Below are 16,532 nucleotides of genomic sequence, written 5' to 3' on the forward strand. Positions count from 1 at the left end.
CTAATTCTAAAGGAGAGGAGGTCATCCCTCTCTTTCGCAGGAAATTCTTTTTTCAGCTTCCCCTGTTCCATGAAGCTCATCAGCAAGGTGGCAGAATACTGTCTAGTGTCATCAGCAGTGCGGGCTGTCAGTCAGAACGTGCAAAGGCTACACAGGTAGGTATTGGGGGGTCCTCGAAGGATCCCCGAGTACATGGTATCATGCAAACTAACACTGGAATCGGTGTAGTTGCATGATTTCAACATGTTTGATGCCAAACATAAACAGGTTTGGGGCAGCAATTGGATTGTAGACATCTCGATTTGCCAGTGTCAACTACATACCTTATAAATAATTGCTGCCCCACACTTACAAAGCCCAGAAACTGGAGTCCAGGGATTGTAGGGCTCCTCTGTGCAGAGGTACCCACACACTTAGAACCATGCACCCTGCCCTTGGACTGAAGGGCCTACCTTAGGAGTGACTTATAGTTTTTAAGTGCAGTGACCGAGATATAAGGGAAGCCTTATCTCTGAAGTGAATGGTTCATGCACCCTGTCAGTCAGACTGCAATAGCAGCTCTGTAGACACAGTTTACATGGGCTCCTATGGGTGGCACAATACTTGCTGCAGCCCATAGGCGGCCCCTGGTCTACCAATGCCCTGGGTACCTCGGTACCATATACTAGGGACTTATAATGGTAACCAAATATGCCAATTGTGGGGTTCACAAAGAACTTACCAGTAAATGTAGAGGAGAGACCACTATCACTGGGGTCCTGCTTAGCAGGAACCCAGTGAAATACAGTCAAAACGCACTGACACCATGCAAAAAGTGGGTGTATCTGTGCCAGAAAGATCATACTTTCTTACACAGATCAACCGATTGCTCCCGCTCGATGGAGCCTCATAAATACCTGCTCCCCGCGGGCGGGAGCAATGCCGACTTCCACTGCATGCGGGGAGCCGGCCTGGGCTTCTTGGATCCCTTCCTTTTCAAAAAAAGGCCCTGGGGATGGGGTCCCCAGGGGCTAGTGAGACTCAGAAGGGCCATGTAGCCTCACACTCCTTTAACATCGTTAACCCCTTAGCCGCAATTTCGCAGCAGTGCGGTGGTTCCGTGAAATGGGCGGGGCTGCGTCGGCCGTTGGACGTTCGCAGCACCAGCGAAGTAGTGCTCGCGACGGCCAACGGCCAACGGCAGCAGGGAAGGAGTTAAGAACCAGGGATTGGAGTACCAAGGGACTAATGAGGCTCAGGGAAGGGGGGGGACGTCATGACATAGAACAGTCATATGTGAGGTCATAAGCAGTGCATGGTGGAGGCGCAAGTTATAATTAGCTTTGCTAACTATAACTGCTAAATGTCTGTGTTTTTTTTTAGTTCAAAACGTTAATGATGTTAATTCCATATTCACCTAAGTATAACGTGACTTTAACTTTTGGGTTTTGCAGTGAATTTCTAAGATTTGTTTAAACAAAAACAGATCTTTTTTATCACACCTAACTATGATGTTATTTAAACGTTGTTATTTTCATTCATGATAGATAGATAGATAGATAGATAGATAGACAGACAGATAGACAGACATATAGATATAGTTAGGTGTTGTACTTACCTTAAATATGCTTACCTTGTGTAGTAAAGGCATACGAGCGGCAAAGGCATGGTGGTAAAGGCACTGTGTGGTAAAGGCATGCGTGGTAAAGGGACTGTGTGGTAAAGGCATGTGTGGTAAAGGAACTGTGGTAAAGGCATTGCGTGGTACAGGATGCGTGATAAAAGCATGCGTGGTAAAGCCATGCATTTTAAAGTCATAAGGACCCTCGGGTGAGAAAACCTCCTTTCAAGAAAAAACAAGGGCCTATGCCTTGGGATCAGGAGAGATCTCACTGAGAGTCCAGTATAGATCCTGTGGGATAGCCTGAGGTTACCATGGTGGCAAGATATAGCGTTCTAGAGATGATGAGGTCAAGTGACTTCACAATAAATCATGTTGAGTGTCAGAATGTTAGCACCAGATCAGGGCTCTGGTATGTAAGGGATTACACCGTAGACCCATCCTTCAGAGCGTGGCAAAAGGCTGAGATCAGAATGGATTTAAAAGAAGAATGTACATGGTTTACCCCGTCAAATACAAGTGGCAAACCACTGGAAATATTCCTCTTCCCATTTAAGTGGGACTTCATCTTGTGACTAGGCCTAACATCCATTGTTTGGTCTAATTACTAAGCAGTTAGGATCCAGGTTAATTTGTTTCTCGGGGAGGGTCATTACTCATTATAAAAGAAAGGATCCTTTTAACAGATGGGTTTTATCATTATTCTTCCTTTGGGGGTGCGGGCAAGGGTTGTCTGTGCCGTATGCTTTGGAAAGAGAATTATGGCTCATGTTCTCTGTTCTTTACTCCATCTTTTCCACCAGCTCATGTTCCAGCCAGATCTGCAGATCACTCATATGTACTCCGGAGAAGGAGAGGAAGTGCAGTTATCCACCGGAATCTACCCCACTGGGAACGTTGAGGACTGGCTGTTTGAGGTTGAGAGGGTAATGAAGGCAAGTGTGAGGGAGTACATTGAGCGCTCTATCAAGGTGTACACGCAGGTGAGTCCTTTAACCCAACCCCTAGTACTCTACTTTCCTGTTCTGTGCTCTACTGTACTCTACTTTCCTGTTCTGTGCTTCTTTCTTAATTAAGCCACATGTGATCTATGGTGTCCTGGCATACAGGGTAGTTGGGAGCTATGTTGTAGGACTCAGCTATTCTTGCCTTCCAATCACGTTGGGAAAGCTTAATATTCGACTGACTGCCCCAACCCTACTGGCCAGTCTAGAATATGGGCCAGTTCAATTCTTCTCATGCGGTCATTCCACCGGTCACTTACTCCTTTCTTTCTTTCTTTCTTTCTTTCTTTCTTTCTTTCTTTCTTTCTTTCTTTCTTTCTTTCTTTCCTTCTTTCCTTCTTTCCTTCTTTCTCTCTTTCTCTCTTTCTTTCTTTCCTTCTTTCTCTCTTTCTTACTTTCTCTCTTTCTTACTTTCTCCCTTTCTTACTTTCTCCCTTTCTTTCTCTCTTTCTCTCTTTCTTTCTCCCTTTCTTTTTGCTGTGGCCTAGAAGTGAAACTTTTACATCTGTCAAATGACTCCCTTTTCGCCTCTCCTAACTGCGAAGGAGCTAGTTGGAGGTAAGAATTTTCACACATAACTGACCTCGGTTGCACACCTGTCTCTATCCTGTGATTGTGTGACTTGCATGCATTACTTTTTCCGTTCTGGCATCTGCAACCAAGGTCTGTTTTCCCTTGATGCTATGTTACTTTAGTTGCATTCGTATAGTGCACAGACTGCCCAAAGTATGGCCTCTTAGCGAGGATGGCCGCCTTGGTTGGCTTCAACGCACTACTATATCACAAACCGTAGTCTGAGTTGTGTTTCGATTATATGTTTTGGTGTTGTATTGTTGCAGTCTCCAGTTCAATGATTTGTGCCGGGTCTATGATTTTGGTGTCGGAAAGGTGTGGCTAGTGGGGTTTTCCTGTTGCTTTTACGTCTTAGGTTGGACCTTTGTCAGTTGCCCTGCTGTTAAAGAAAGTCGAGCCATGGTGTTTAAGCTATGTTGGACTCTCATCTGGTATATGTTAAATTGCGTTTTTAATATCTGTAATGTGATGGTCATTCTGTTGTGTTCTTGTGTTTGCAAGGCCGATGTCCTCATAGTAGTTACGTGCCGGATGTAGGTCGGTCGGTAACGGCCGAAAATCGGTATTTTCGGCCGTTACCGACCGAGATTCACAAAATGGTATGTAGGGCCACATATTTTACAGATTCGGTAAATTTACCGATCGGTAAATTTACCGAATATGTAAAATACCGAATCGGTATTTTTACCGATTCGGTAACAATGAGATGTAGGTGGGACTCTTCTGAGTCCCACAAGCCTTACAGAATCGGTATTTTACCATGAAATCCAACTTCATGGTAAAAAACCGATTCCGGTGTGCATGCACATGTGTGCATGCACACCTGTGGCATATGACAGGCAGACCTGCCCTTAGGGCAGGTATGCCTGCCACATGGCCCCCGAATCTTTTTTGGGGGTGCTAGAGGGTGTCAAAGTGACACCCCCTGCACCCTTGTCAAAATCGGTATTTACCGAATCGGTAAATACAGATATTTACCGATTCGGTAAAAGGAACATCTGGATGTTCCTACATATCCACCCCTTAGATTTACCGATTTTTAATTACCGAATCGGTAGGATTCGGTAATTAAAAATCGGTAAATCTATTTTACCTACATCTCTTAACGTCATAAATTCGGTAATTCGTTCTGCCCCTGTTCTGTTTCTTGCCTTGAACGGCGCCCTCAGGACAGCAGTGGGTGTGGCAGATACTGGAATGTCAAGTTTAGTGTTCAAACTCCACTCCTAGAATATTTGGGGAAAGAGCAACTTTCCTCCAAATATTCCAGGAGGCTTATTTACTATTCTAACTCAAGTCCTAATATAATTGGGGAAAGAGCAACTTTCCTCCAAATATGCCGAGAGGCTTATTTACTATTCTAACTTCAGTCTTAGAATATTTTGGGGAAAGTTATACATTCTTAAGTATTTTTTAGGAGGGGTTGAAAAATAGCAATTCTGACTTGGAAAAAGTGCTGCCCTGAGGGCGCAGCTCAGGGCAAAAACCTAGGAATACCTGCCACCTTTGATAGATTCAGTTTGCAATTTTAATGGTTTTCTAACGTTTTTGGCTAATTGTTTTGGGCTGAGGCCGGGCCACAAATGACGAGATAATGATCAACGAAAAGCTGTTTTATTGTTGTGGTAATGTCAGCTACGAAAATAAGCATCAACAATGTTTCTTATGGGGCAAACCATGCACTGAGTTATTCAAGAAAAATACTGCCTCCAGAAACCTGCCATTCTTTTTGTTTAGCGTTCAGAAGGATTTTAATTTGCATCAAGTGGTTTTCCTCTCGTCTGTTACATCTGCGTTATATCTCTGATCCTGAAAGAACCCCCCACAAATTGGATCTTAGATGGGCCCTCCAATTTAGTACTTCATGTCCACCATCCTGACGGACTACCACCTTTTGAATGTATTGATCACTGTCGTCCAAGTGGTGATTTTAGTACCCTCACAGGAAATGCTGTCATGGAGGTGACTGCTGTCATGGTGGTGGTTCCTCTGAAGGTACCAAAAGTTTGGTGGATGGCTGCCGTCTGGTTTGACAAACAGCCACCAATTTATTATTTTTTCCCAAAAATATTCTCCCAAAGTGGGAGTTTATTATTGAAAAACAAAACATCAATGACCCCCTACACTCATGGATTTTTTTCTCTGGGTGTGGGAGCCATTATTTTATTTTACTTTTAGTGATGGATAGATTGTCAGCCCAAAATAGGGTATATGGAGTGATTCCCTTATTCCGATGGCCAGCACTCCATCAGGCTGTATGAATAAGCTTTCCGCTGACTGAGCCAAGAGAGGTGTTTCCAGTGGAAAGCTATTAGTGCACTCAGCTCTAAATAGGGCAGGTGGAGTCTGGATGTGGCGGACAGCATACTCCATAACGTTGGTGATGGAGTACACTGTCCACCCAATTCTAATTCGAGTCCTTAGTTTTTTAGGCCTTCATATCCTCCTCTTTATCAGTTTCAATGTCCCTGATGCACGCTTCGTTACGAAGCCCAGATTGCTCACAAAATAGTACAAATGTGTTCTGAAATGTGCAGTATCAGTAGGTGTTGCATCCAGAAATGCATCCACTGTACAGTACAGTAGGTGTCACCACTGTACAGTACAGTAGGTGTCAATTCAGCACTGGTGTACTTCCAGTGACATCTCCCACTCTATACAGTCTGTACTACTAACACATTGACAATGCCACAGTCATTCTGCAAGCATCAAATAGTCATGGTACAGTTTTCAGATCATCTGCTCGGTATGGCCAAACCCTTTATAGAAATATCTTTGATTAGTATCTACAAGATGCTTCCACCCCATTTGGATTTCCGAATTCTTTGAAATCCTCCCACGAGTCTGAAGGAAGAGTGTGGATGCAGGCACTCACTAAGTATCAGTCTTTTACCAGAGTTACCCATTAGTTTCCTTTCTCTAGTACCTCTTGCCCCTTCTGCCACACTCCCCGTTCAAAAGTAAAGAGAAAAATACAGTACAGCATGGAGCTTCAACAGGCACGCCAGGAGCTGCTCTTGTGAAATCTTTGTGCTGCACAAAGATCTTTTCATATCCAGGAGGGGGGGATATGAAGCCCCGTAACTTTGAATAAAGGGTGCCTAAGGACTCAGAGTACAAACGTCACTACTAGGAGTAACATTACTTTCTTGTAGATACGCAAGCAAGTTTTTTTTTTACCAGCTGAACAAGAAAAGAAGAACATAGCAGAGATAGGGGGACCAAATACAACATTTATCACAAAAATATAAATATGAAAGCACAGTCAATAGCAAACCGAAACATAATACAGTGACCCAGAAAGAGACCATTTGTCTAACGAAAATAAATAATTTTCCCTTGCAGAAATTGAAGAGAAAAAAAGAGAAGAATAAACCTTCATATACTAAATAATCAAACATAAGTGGAGGGAAGCGCCAAAAAAAGGAAAAACTAACGAAAATGTGCCTAAGCAGACATGTCCTGTTGAGTAGCTACATTGGCCAAACAGCCCCAATCGGGGTCCCAAATCCAAATGAGCTTTTTTCTGCAAGAATCATTTTCAATTAAAACCATCTCCAGTCCACTTATGCTCAATAATTCACAACACCAGAACCAAGGATCGGGAGGCTCACTAGAAAGACAAAATCGTGCCAGAACCAGTCTTGCTAGTGAGATAGAAAAGAACTATAAGACCGATAGATAGGGGGGAATAACTGGTGAATGACCCAACATAATCAAATTTGGATCCATTACTACTTCTAAGTTTGAAATAGCAGAGAGCTTACCGAAGACAAATTCCCAATACAAACGCAGTTCGGAGCAAGATGCAAAAACATGACCCGCATTAAACTACTGCCGATCCACAACGTAAACACTGGTTGTCTGGTCGAAGCTTCATTACAAAGATACGATGAGGGGTATAATACCAATCATTGATACATTTCAGGTGATGTACCTTGATAAGAGGTACATTCAAGGCTAGGTGAAACAGCACATTACTGCGCCTAAGGTCCCCAACCCTTACTTCAGTATTTTACTTCAGTGTTAAGGAGAGAGCTCCATTTATCTGCCCGCAGCTGGTATGGCCAACCACATTATTCTGTGATGATTGATAGATCACCTTGTAGACCAGCCCAATGTTTCTCTTTAGAGGGCAATTCTGTATATGATCCAAACTGGGGCTATCAGTACAGCGACGATCTTCTTCCTTAAGACTACTGATAAAATGACTCATCCGAAGGTACCTAAAGAAGACAGTGGATGGGAAAGTGAACTGTTGTTGTATGCAAAAAAATTAAGAGAAAACGTCTGTTTCAAATAACTGTGCTAAGATAAGTAGGTTGCCCCTCCCCCCCCCCCCCCCCGGCACCTCTCAAGCCCTCATGATGACAGTAGTGGAAATTGGGATTTTAGCTCAGATACGTAAGCTGATTGAATTGGTTAATGCCTGAAAAAAACTGCTTATATGAGTTCTAGATCAGATGAAAGACTGATAGACATGGGGGTCTCTAGTTGGCAGTGGCTGGCCACAGTCCAAGTAGGGACCCTTCTTCCTAAGTCAGAGTAAGGGGGCTACACCCTTTGATAACCCCTGCTCACCCCTGTGGTAACGTAGCACGAGCAGCTAGGCTTATCTCAGAGGCAGTGTGTAAAGCATTTATGATCATACACAGTAACACAGTGTAGAACACTACAAAGGGACACCACACAAATAGTTATAAAAAATGAGTATCTTTATATATAGACTTAACACAAGACCAATAATGCTAAAAAGCCACAATACTGAAAAGAAGGGGTGGGAGGTACTCTTTGAAAAGCTGGAAAAAGAGTTAAAGTGTTCAAATAGGGGTTCAGGTCAAAGCAGGGGTCTTGCGACCCTTTTACTTACAAAGTACCTGGATTTCGTAGCAAAACCCCAAAAATGTCGCAAAGGAGCTGTAGCGATGATTTTCCCCACGCTAGGCCGGTGATGCGTTGAATCCTTGCCGCAAGGGAGGATGATGCGCCGGTCTGCGGGTGCGTGCGTGACAAAGCGACAGATTTCTTCACGCTAGGCCAGCGATGCGTTGAATCCTTGCCGCAAGGGAGGATGATGCGCTGATCCTGCTGCGTGTGCGATCTTGTTGCGATGAAAGAAAATGGCGCCCCGCGAGGGAGCGACGATCCGGATGCGATGCGAGGAAAATGGCGGACGCTTGGCGGTGGTTCTGCGATGTCATGATGCGACAATCTCGATGCGATGATCCGGGGTTAGCGAGCCTTCGAAAAGCCCGCAAACGTGCGATGATCTTCGGGGATAGCGAGCACATTGTGGCCCACAAGCGTGCGATGATTGCTGGTTTGCGAGCGCTCGGCGGCAGCAGCGCATGGATTTTTCTTACGCTCTTCAGCTGCGGCGGCTCGCAAACAGCGTTAGCGACGATTTTCAGCTCTCTCTTCTCTGTAGTAGAACTAGAGGCCCTGAAACTCACAGGGGCCTCACCTGCAGATGAAAATCCTCGCTGGGAGGAATCAGGAGGCTGGTGGAGGAGTCAGATGTGCCTGTGACTCCAGCAGGAGGCTAGCTCTCTTCTAGCCCTTGGGTGATTGCTTAGCAAAATAAAAGTCTCTCAAAAGTTCTTTTCCCTCTTCTTCCAAGTCCAAGGGAAATTACTGCAGGCCAATCCAAGAAACAGCACACAAGCACAAGGACAGTCCTCTCCTGCAGATTCCTTCAGTAACACAGACAGAGGTTCTTCTTGACATCCAGGAGCAATACTAAAGTCAGGGGTTTGGGCACAGATATTTATACCCCAAAAGTCTTTGTTCTCAAAAGTGTCTAGTCACTGAACCCAGCCAGAACCAGTTCTGCCTAGGCCTGGAGCACTTTGTTTATCAGGCTGCATCCTTCCTTTCAAAAAGAGGGGGTCTGCCTTCAGACGCACAGTGGGAGGTGAAGCCAGCATTCACCTTGCCGGGCACAGCCCTATTCAGGTCAAGGAGCTACTCCTCCCCAGTACTCAATACAGATCTCTCTATTTAACCCAGGTCTGATTCAGCCTGTCTTGCCCCTCTAAACCCAGACAGTCAATACACATAACAACAGAGCACACTGGAAGGCTTAGGCAAGAAAATACCTACTTTTTAAAGTGGTATTTTCAAACACAGAATATTAAAACCAACTTTGCTAAAAGATGTATTTTATTATTCTGAGCTCAGGCATACCAAACTCAAATTTCTACCTTGTTCCCTGGGACAGTTAGGACTATAAGATGTAATAGCCAGCCTGCCCATTCTAGCCTATGGAGAACAGATAGCCTTGCAGCAGTGAAAAACAAAATGGAGGGTAATTCACTACCAGGACATGCTACACATATCAAGCCATGTCCTGCCTTACACACACAATGCACCTACCATAGGGGTGATTGACATGATGCTAAGGGAAGGTTCAGGCGTTGGGAAGTGTGGGCACTTCACAGCTAAGATGGCAGTTCTAGACTGCACACAGACACTGAAGTGGCAGGTCTGAGGTATACTTTACAAGTTGCTTCTGTGGGTGGCGCAAACCAGCGCTGCAGGCCCACCAGCAATATTTGGGTTACCAGCCCTGGGCACACACAGGCCACACTACTAGGGACTAACAGGTAACCCAAATAAGCCAATTAGGGATATACCAATTCACAGTCATATTTACACAGGGAGCATTTGCGCTGTGGCACTGAATGGCAGTGGCACAGTGCCCAGAGCATCTAATACCAGCAAAAACAGAGAAGACAACAGCAAAAAATGGAAAGGAGACCCACGCCAATGGTGCCAGGTCTAACAAAGACTTTTAGAGTCTTGAAGCGGGTTTGCTTAAAAAATACGCTATCCACGATCCCTACATTTCTGAAATCTTGGTGCTGCAGAAAGATCTTTTCGTATCCTGCTTCTGTACAGAAGCCACATGACCTTGAATAAAGGGTGTCTAAGGACTCCAAGTACAAATGTCACTACTAGGAGTAACATTACTTTCTTGTGGACACACATTTATTTCTAAAGCAAATCTAAAAACTGAATTTGCTGCCAGTTAGGATTATGATTCAAATAGGGACAAACTGATCTTTTTTCTTTTTATTCTTGTATAAGAAAAGCAGCCCACTGGCGTCTGCGGATATACTTTGTAGCCATGGTTATTATATGGATTCCAATTAGCACAAACTTTCTATTTTTATTTTATTTTTATTTTTGAAGCTGACTCACTATCCCTGTCATGGACAAATATTATGCCCTTATTTAGAAACCACAGTCCCTGCTCGAATAAATCAGCGTGTTAATGCTCTAAATGCTGACATCTCTTTGTAACCTGTAGTATATATAAGTCACAGGTTTCAATATCGATATGGCCAGCACATCATTTCAATTATTTTGAGGCAGATTAAAGCAGTATCATTGAATTGAAACCATTGTAAGATGATTTAGTCCTGTATGTGATGATAAACAGAGGTTCTTACTTAGGACCACCATTTCAGTTAGGCACCTGTCATGTTTTGTGTTCTGTAGTGATCTGCCTTGACGCTTAGCAAATGTGATATTATGGAGATCACTTCCCCCATTGAATCATTTAGTTATTGGTGTCTTCAGAAATCAAATTATATATATGTTGCTATACATTTGGCTCAGGTGGCAAAGATTTTTGCCCTATTTTGCCCTTCATTGAATTTAAAGATTTGATGAGGAATTAAGGACAAATTAATTCTTTCTGATGGATACTTCTATGTGCCCATATTACTCAGCTGTTAAATGTCCTCCAGGCACCAGACTGTATGTCAGAACTTGAAATGGATCTCCTGCATCAATAGGTGTGCCTTAGTGTCAAACATATGACTAAATAAAACTATTTACCTTGCGCTCGCTGCATCGATGAGTTGGCGATGCAGCGAGCGCAAAGTAAAGAGTTTTATTTATATATTTACTTACCTTACTCCTGGCCGTCGTATATTTCCGACTCCATCACCCCACCCTGCCCCTCGCCCGCCCCACCGCCCCCAGCACTCCCTCTGCGAGCCGTCACTGCCTTTGAGATCTCATACAAACAGCACCTCTGCTTACAGTCACCGCCCATGCCATAAGCTGATGCTAGCATTTCATATCCCAAAGATCCTGACATTATTGCTCCATTACCATTTGTCTGCCTGGCCCCTTTGTATTTATAACCACATTATATGTTTTCATACTTTGCTAAATGTTTGTCATGGTCTTTGCTTTTCAGACTCCTCGAACGGAGTGGGTTCTTATATGGCCTGGTCAAGTCACAATTGCTGGATGCCAGACTTTCTGGACCAAAGAAGTGTCTGATGCCTTAGATGCTGGGGACCTTTCCACCCGCCTCTTCCCACAACTTAGTGCTCAGGTAAAATATCTTCACAGTATCGGATAAATGTGTATTCTAATGTGAATAATAATTACAATGTTACTTTATAGTAAAAAACAAAAAAGACAATATTATTTTATTTAAGATTTGGTCACAAAATGCAGGTTTCGTACCAGTGGAGAAGTTTTTTCCATATTAATTGAGAATTGGCTGTAAGTATCCAGCCTTTCAGCAGAACCACTGTCTCCGTGTTTAGCAAACGGGCTTTACATATTTGTGGGGTAGTAATGTTCCTTACATCATAACTTGATATTCATTCTGTTGTATGTGCTTCTAGGCTACTGATATGTAGCACAGACACAGGGTAAAGAGGAAGAAGCTCATAGGTCGTACCTACACTCGTGGTGCCCACGGTTGGTCCTAAGAGGGCAGAAACTTAATAGAGCACAACACATCCTCTCTACTTTAGCCAGCTCAGCTTTTTCATGGGAATCTGGCACCATCCCCTGCTGCTGCCCCTTTCTTTGAGCCAAGGCTCTGGCCCTAATAAATCCCTCATGTTGTAGCACGTGCCACATCTTTCTGTACCACCTGAAGGAGGCCTAATAGATATTCTGGGAGGCCAAGGTACAAAACATTGACATAATCCAGTCTAGGTGTAATTAAGGCCTGGACAACCGTTTTCCTGTGAAGAACTGGTAAAAAAGGAAGAAAATTCCTCAACATTTTGAGTAGTCCAAAACATGTCTCGGCCACAGTTTGGACCTGAGACTTCATGGACATGTCCGCGTCTAGTTTTACTCCAAGATTTTTCACAGTGGTGACTGCGCTGACTGGAGGGACATATGCTGAGGCCACCACTGGCGCCATTCCTCATCCGGTTTATGCCCGAAAAAAAACATTTCAGATTTTTCGGAGTTGCACATCAACTGGTTCTGTCTGAACCAGGTAAACACCTTTGAGAGGCAAGCAATTATCTTGCTTCCCCTCAGCATACTGTCTTTCTCACACGTGAACAGCAGCTGAGTGTCGTCGGCCTAGGATATTACTTTGGTGCCGCATTCCTCCTCCAGAAATGCCAGGGTTGCCATGTAGGGAAAAGCAACAGGAGTATAACCCACAGACCGAGTTGAGATCTGGGTGTACATGTATTTTAATAACAATATCTCAACCGGATTTAGTAAGAGGGACAAATAAAATTATATGTACAAAACATTATGAGAACATAGGAAAAAAGGGAGAGAGACTGTAAACTTTAGTTTTTAGAAGGTGCATATAGCATCATATATTTGAGACAATTTCATACAAAACAGTTGGAAACAGCACTGTAGGCACGAAATGCGGAGGCAACCCAAGGGGGCTTTGTGCACCAGTGATAGTGAAGCAAAGAGTGACGTTTGGGCCCATGCACAGTGTTTTCTCCTTATATTCCACTTATGCTAGAGGTACAGCCATATTAATCAAGAAACAAGTGCTATTCCAACTGGTTGGGTTGTCTAGCGATGATCAGGGAAGGTATTGCATGGTCTGGGAGCGCCTGTCCAGGAATCGCTTACACTAGTGTGTTGCTATCGACCGAACGTGGATGCCCCAGACCTTTTTTCTTCCTTGTGGGAGGCGGCGAGAAACATCGGGTCCAACCATATTATCTGGGGAGGAGATTTTAATGTTACATATGCTCCGACCCTGGATAGGTCACACCCCGCCCGCATCACCATACTAGAGCAAGCTCCCTGCTCAAAGACATCATTGCGGATAATCACTTGTTGGATGCGTGGAGACACCTGCACCCCTCAAGCAGGGAGGGTACACATTTTACGGCATACGCTGCTACTTGGGCACGACTAGACTTTTGGCTTATATCTCGGGTGCTTGGCCCTGCAATTTGTAAGGCACAACACTTAGCCAGGACTTACTCTGATCATGCCCCTGTTTGGCTTGCTTTCTCATCCGCAGATTTCAGCCCGCCACGTAGCGCGTGGCGCCTTAATAAACGCATGCTATCAGACACAGTCTTCCAAGAAGAGCTACGTGAAGAGATGCAGGATTTCTTCACACGAAACAAAGGATCGGTACAAAGCGTAGAGACCATATGGGAAGCCTTCAAGGTTACAATTAGAGGGTTCTGCATTTCTAAGGGGTCGGGGGGACTCAGTGACATTATCAATACACTTTCTAAACTAGAGCGCGAACTGCAGACACTAGAGGCGACACTGTCACGCACAGCGGATTATGAGACGCAGGAGAAATTTAGGTCCAAGCTCAATGAATACATGGAGGAGACGCAGAGGGAAACACATTTTAGGGGTAAACACTGTCAGGCTCGCCGCTATGGAGAGGGTGAACGCCCAGGTAAAACTTTAGCGGATATATTCCGGAAACCGCGTTACACTAACTACGTGGTAGAGATGGAAAGACCAGACGGAACGCGCTGCTGCGACACCGCGAATATACTTGATGGCTTTACTAGCCATTATGAAACCCTGTACACCAACTCAGGATCCCGAGACCTAGATCTGGATGACTGCCTGGGTTATGTGGCCCTTGGCTGGCTGAGTGACGTGCATCGGGAATTCTTATGCGCACCATTTGAACTGGACGAAATGCGCCAGGCCATAATGGGTCTTCAATCCGGAAAAGCCACAGGAATGGATGGCATACCTGTTGAATTTTATAAAACTTATATAGACCTGCTAGCCCCAATCCTTCGTGAAGTTTACGAAGAGTCTTTAGAAACTGTCTCTCTCTCCCCCTCAATGAGAGAAGCCCTCATTATTTCATTGTTGAAGGCAGACAAACCGGCCCATTTATGCGGGTCGTACCGCCGCTTTCCCTTCTTAATTGTGATGCCAAAATCTTAGCAAAGCTAATCGCTAACCGAGTGAGCCTTTTGTTGGAACATCTGATATTACCGGATCAGTCTGGTTTTGTCTCTGGCAGATCTACCTCCCACAATCTGAGAACTCTCTTTACACTAATGCATAACGTCGCCCCTGAATTACCTTTGGCTGCAATTTTTCTGGACGCCACAAAGGCCTTCGACTCTATCGAATAGAGGTACATTTTTGGAATAATGAAATGCATAGGCTTCCCACCTCTGTTTTTGTCTTGGATACGCCTCTTGTATCATCAAGCAGGAGCAAGGGTGCTTATCAATGGACAGCTGTCCCAGAGATTTTTGATTACTAGGGGCACACTACAGGGATGCCCATTATCCCCGTTGTTGTTCGCCTTGGCGACGGAGCCATTGGCGGCGCAACTGCATCAGCACCACAATGCTATGGCCCTGCAATGCAACATGAGACAAATATTAATCTCTATATATGCTGATGACATTACCCTGTACGTGTGGGATCCACAACATAACTTGAACACCCTATTGAGAGAATTTATTGTCTTGGGCCGCCTGTCCGGGGTCCAAATCAACTGGGGGAAGTCTTGTTTCTTCCCACTGACGGACACGGTGAAGCAATTCCCTTTAGACTACCCTCTGGAATGGTGCGAGGGGGAGCTCCGATACTTAGGGATTGTTATCACCAGAAACAAGGAAGAACTTATGAGACTCAACTACGGGGTGGCGCTGTCTCGTATCACTGACAAGGTGGACCGCTGGATAACGCTCCCGCTTTCTATAGCAGGTAGAGCGTCACTGATAAAGATGGTAATCTTGCCCCAGTTGCTGTATTTGTTTTTAAATATTGCATATTCTCCGGGGCAGCACTTTTTTGCATCCCTCAAGTCTGAAATGATCCGGCTGGTGTGGGGAGGCAAGCAAGCCAGATTAAAATGGTCTATCCTCACCAGACGTTATGAGTCAGGTGGGTTTGGCATCCCAGATTTTGAGCTCTATTATATTAGCGCCCAGGCACACTATTTATATTATTGGATTAGGCAGCCCAGATTTATGCCGCAACTGGCGGCTGAAAATTGGCGGGTACACCCCATACCGATAGAAGGGGCCCTATACATGGTATTGAATGCCCGAGAGCGCACACAAACCACTGTAAATGCCACGATCATGGCATGGCAGAGAATTGCGCAACTCTTTGACTCTCCCGTACTTTACTTGCCGCTGCTTCCCTTGGTATATCATCCAGACATGCCCCTTTTCCAAGAAGCCATCTTTCATAAGCTACAGACTCGGACGTCCATCAAAACATGGGGGAACCTATTTGAGAATCGTAAATTTTGCGACTCCGATAGTGTGTTTCAGGGTACACAATGTACTCCACTGGATGTCTTTTTATATATACGCCTTAAACAAGGAGTGAGGTCACTACATGCTGACTTTCCCGCTGAGCCCCCACTGCTCCCTCCATTGCAGGTATTGTTGCAGCAGCCTTCACCTAGGCGACTAGTCTCACTGATTTATCGTGTCACACACGCTCGACACAATGTAGAGGATTCACCGTCACGCTCCAAATGGGGAGAGGAGTTGGGAGCTGAAATAACAGAGGAGCAATGGGAATATTGCTGTTCACAAACTGAGCGTATATCAGCCAGCAGCAGGCTTCGAATCATACATTATCGATACCTGCACAGACTGTATCAAACTCCGGCCAGTATATATAGACATCACCTCCACGACACAGATAGCTGCGTTAGGTGCCACGCGCAGCGAGCTGATTTTTTACATTTGTCCTGGGGGTGCCCAGCCATACACGAATACTGGGGACACGTCTTTGCAGCACTCAGTCAGATGACCAATACGCACATGGAAGCCACACCACTGCTTGCTCTGCTGAGCTATGTAAAAAAAGTCCCACTGGCGCACCGCCGCTATACAGCACTTGCATTATTGATGGCCAAGAGACGGATAGCCTGTAGATAGGGCAGGGGAAGGGCACCCAAATTTAAGGACTGGCTTAATGATATGGTTTATTGTCAAGAACAGTCTTCTCTTTATGCTGAGCTTTTACCCAGTGCTTCTAGGCCCAGAGACATATGGTCACCACTTACATCTTACTTGTTGTCGCACTCCACGGAGGAGGCCCATTCTCATGCCAATGTGTAAATACTTGTGTGTAGCTACTATTCGGCT

General features: G+C 44.8%; 1 protein-coding gene across 2 annotated transcripts in view; it reads left to right on the top strand.

Moving 5' to 3' along the window:
* DNAH1 (dynein axonemal heavy chain 1) overlaps nt 1–16,532 on the top strand; it is a 1,443,760-nt gene that overhangs the window by 425,127 nt on the left and 1,002,101 nt on the right. For both annotated transcript variants that reach the window (XM_078661462.1, XM_078661463.1), the window contains exons 26-27: nt 2,404–2,583; nt 11,390–11,530. In XM_078661462.1, coding sequence (XP_078517588.1) covers nt 2,404–2,583; nt 11,390–11,530 — 321 coding nt within the window. The remainder of the gene's footprint in view (nt 1–2,403; nt 2,584–11,389; nt 11,531–16,532) is intronic.

This window comes from Lissotriton helveticus, chromosome 9 (genome assembly GCF_964261635.1).
Source record: "Lissotriton helveticus chromosome 9, aLisHel1.1, whole genome shotgun sequence".
NCBI lineage: Eukaryota > Metazoa > Chordata > Amphibia > Caudata > Salamandridae > Lissotriton > Lissotriton helveticus.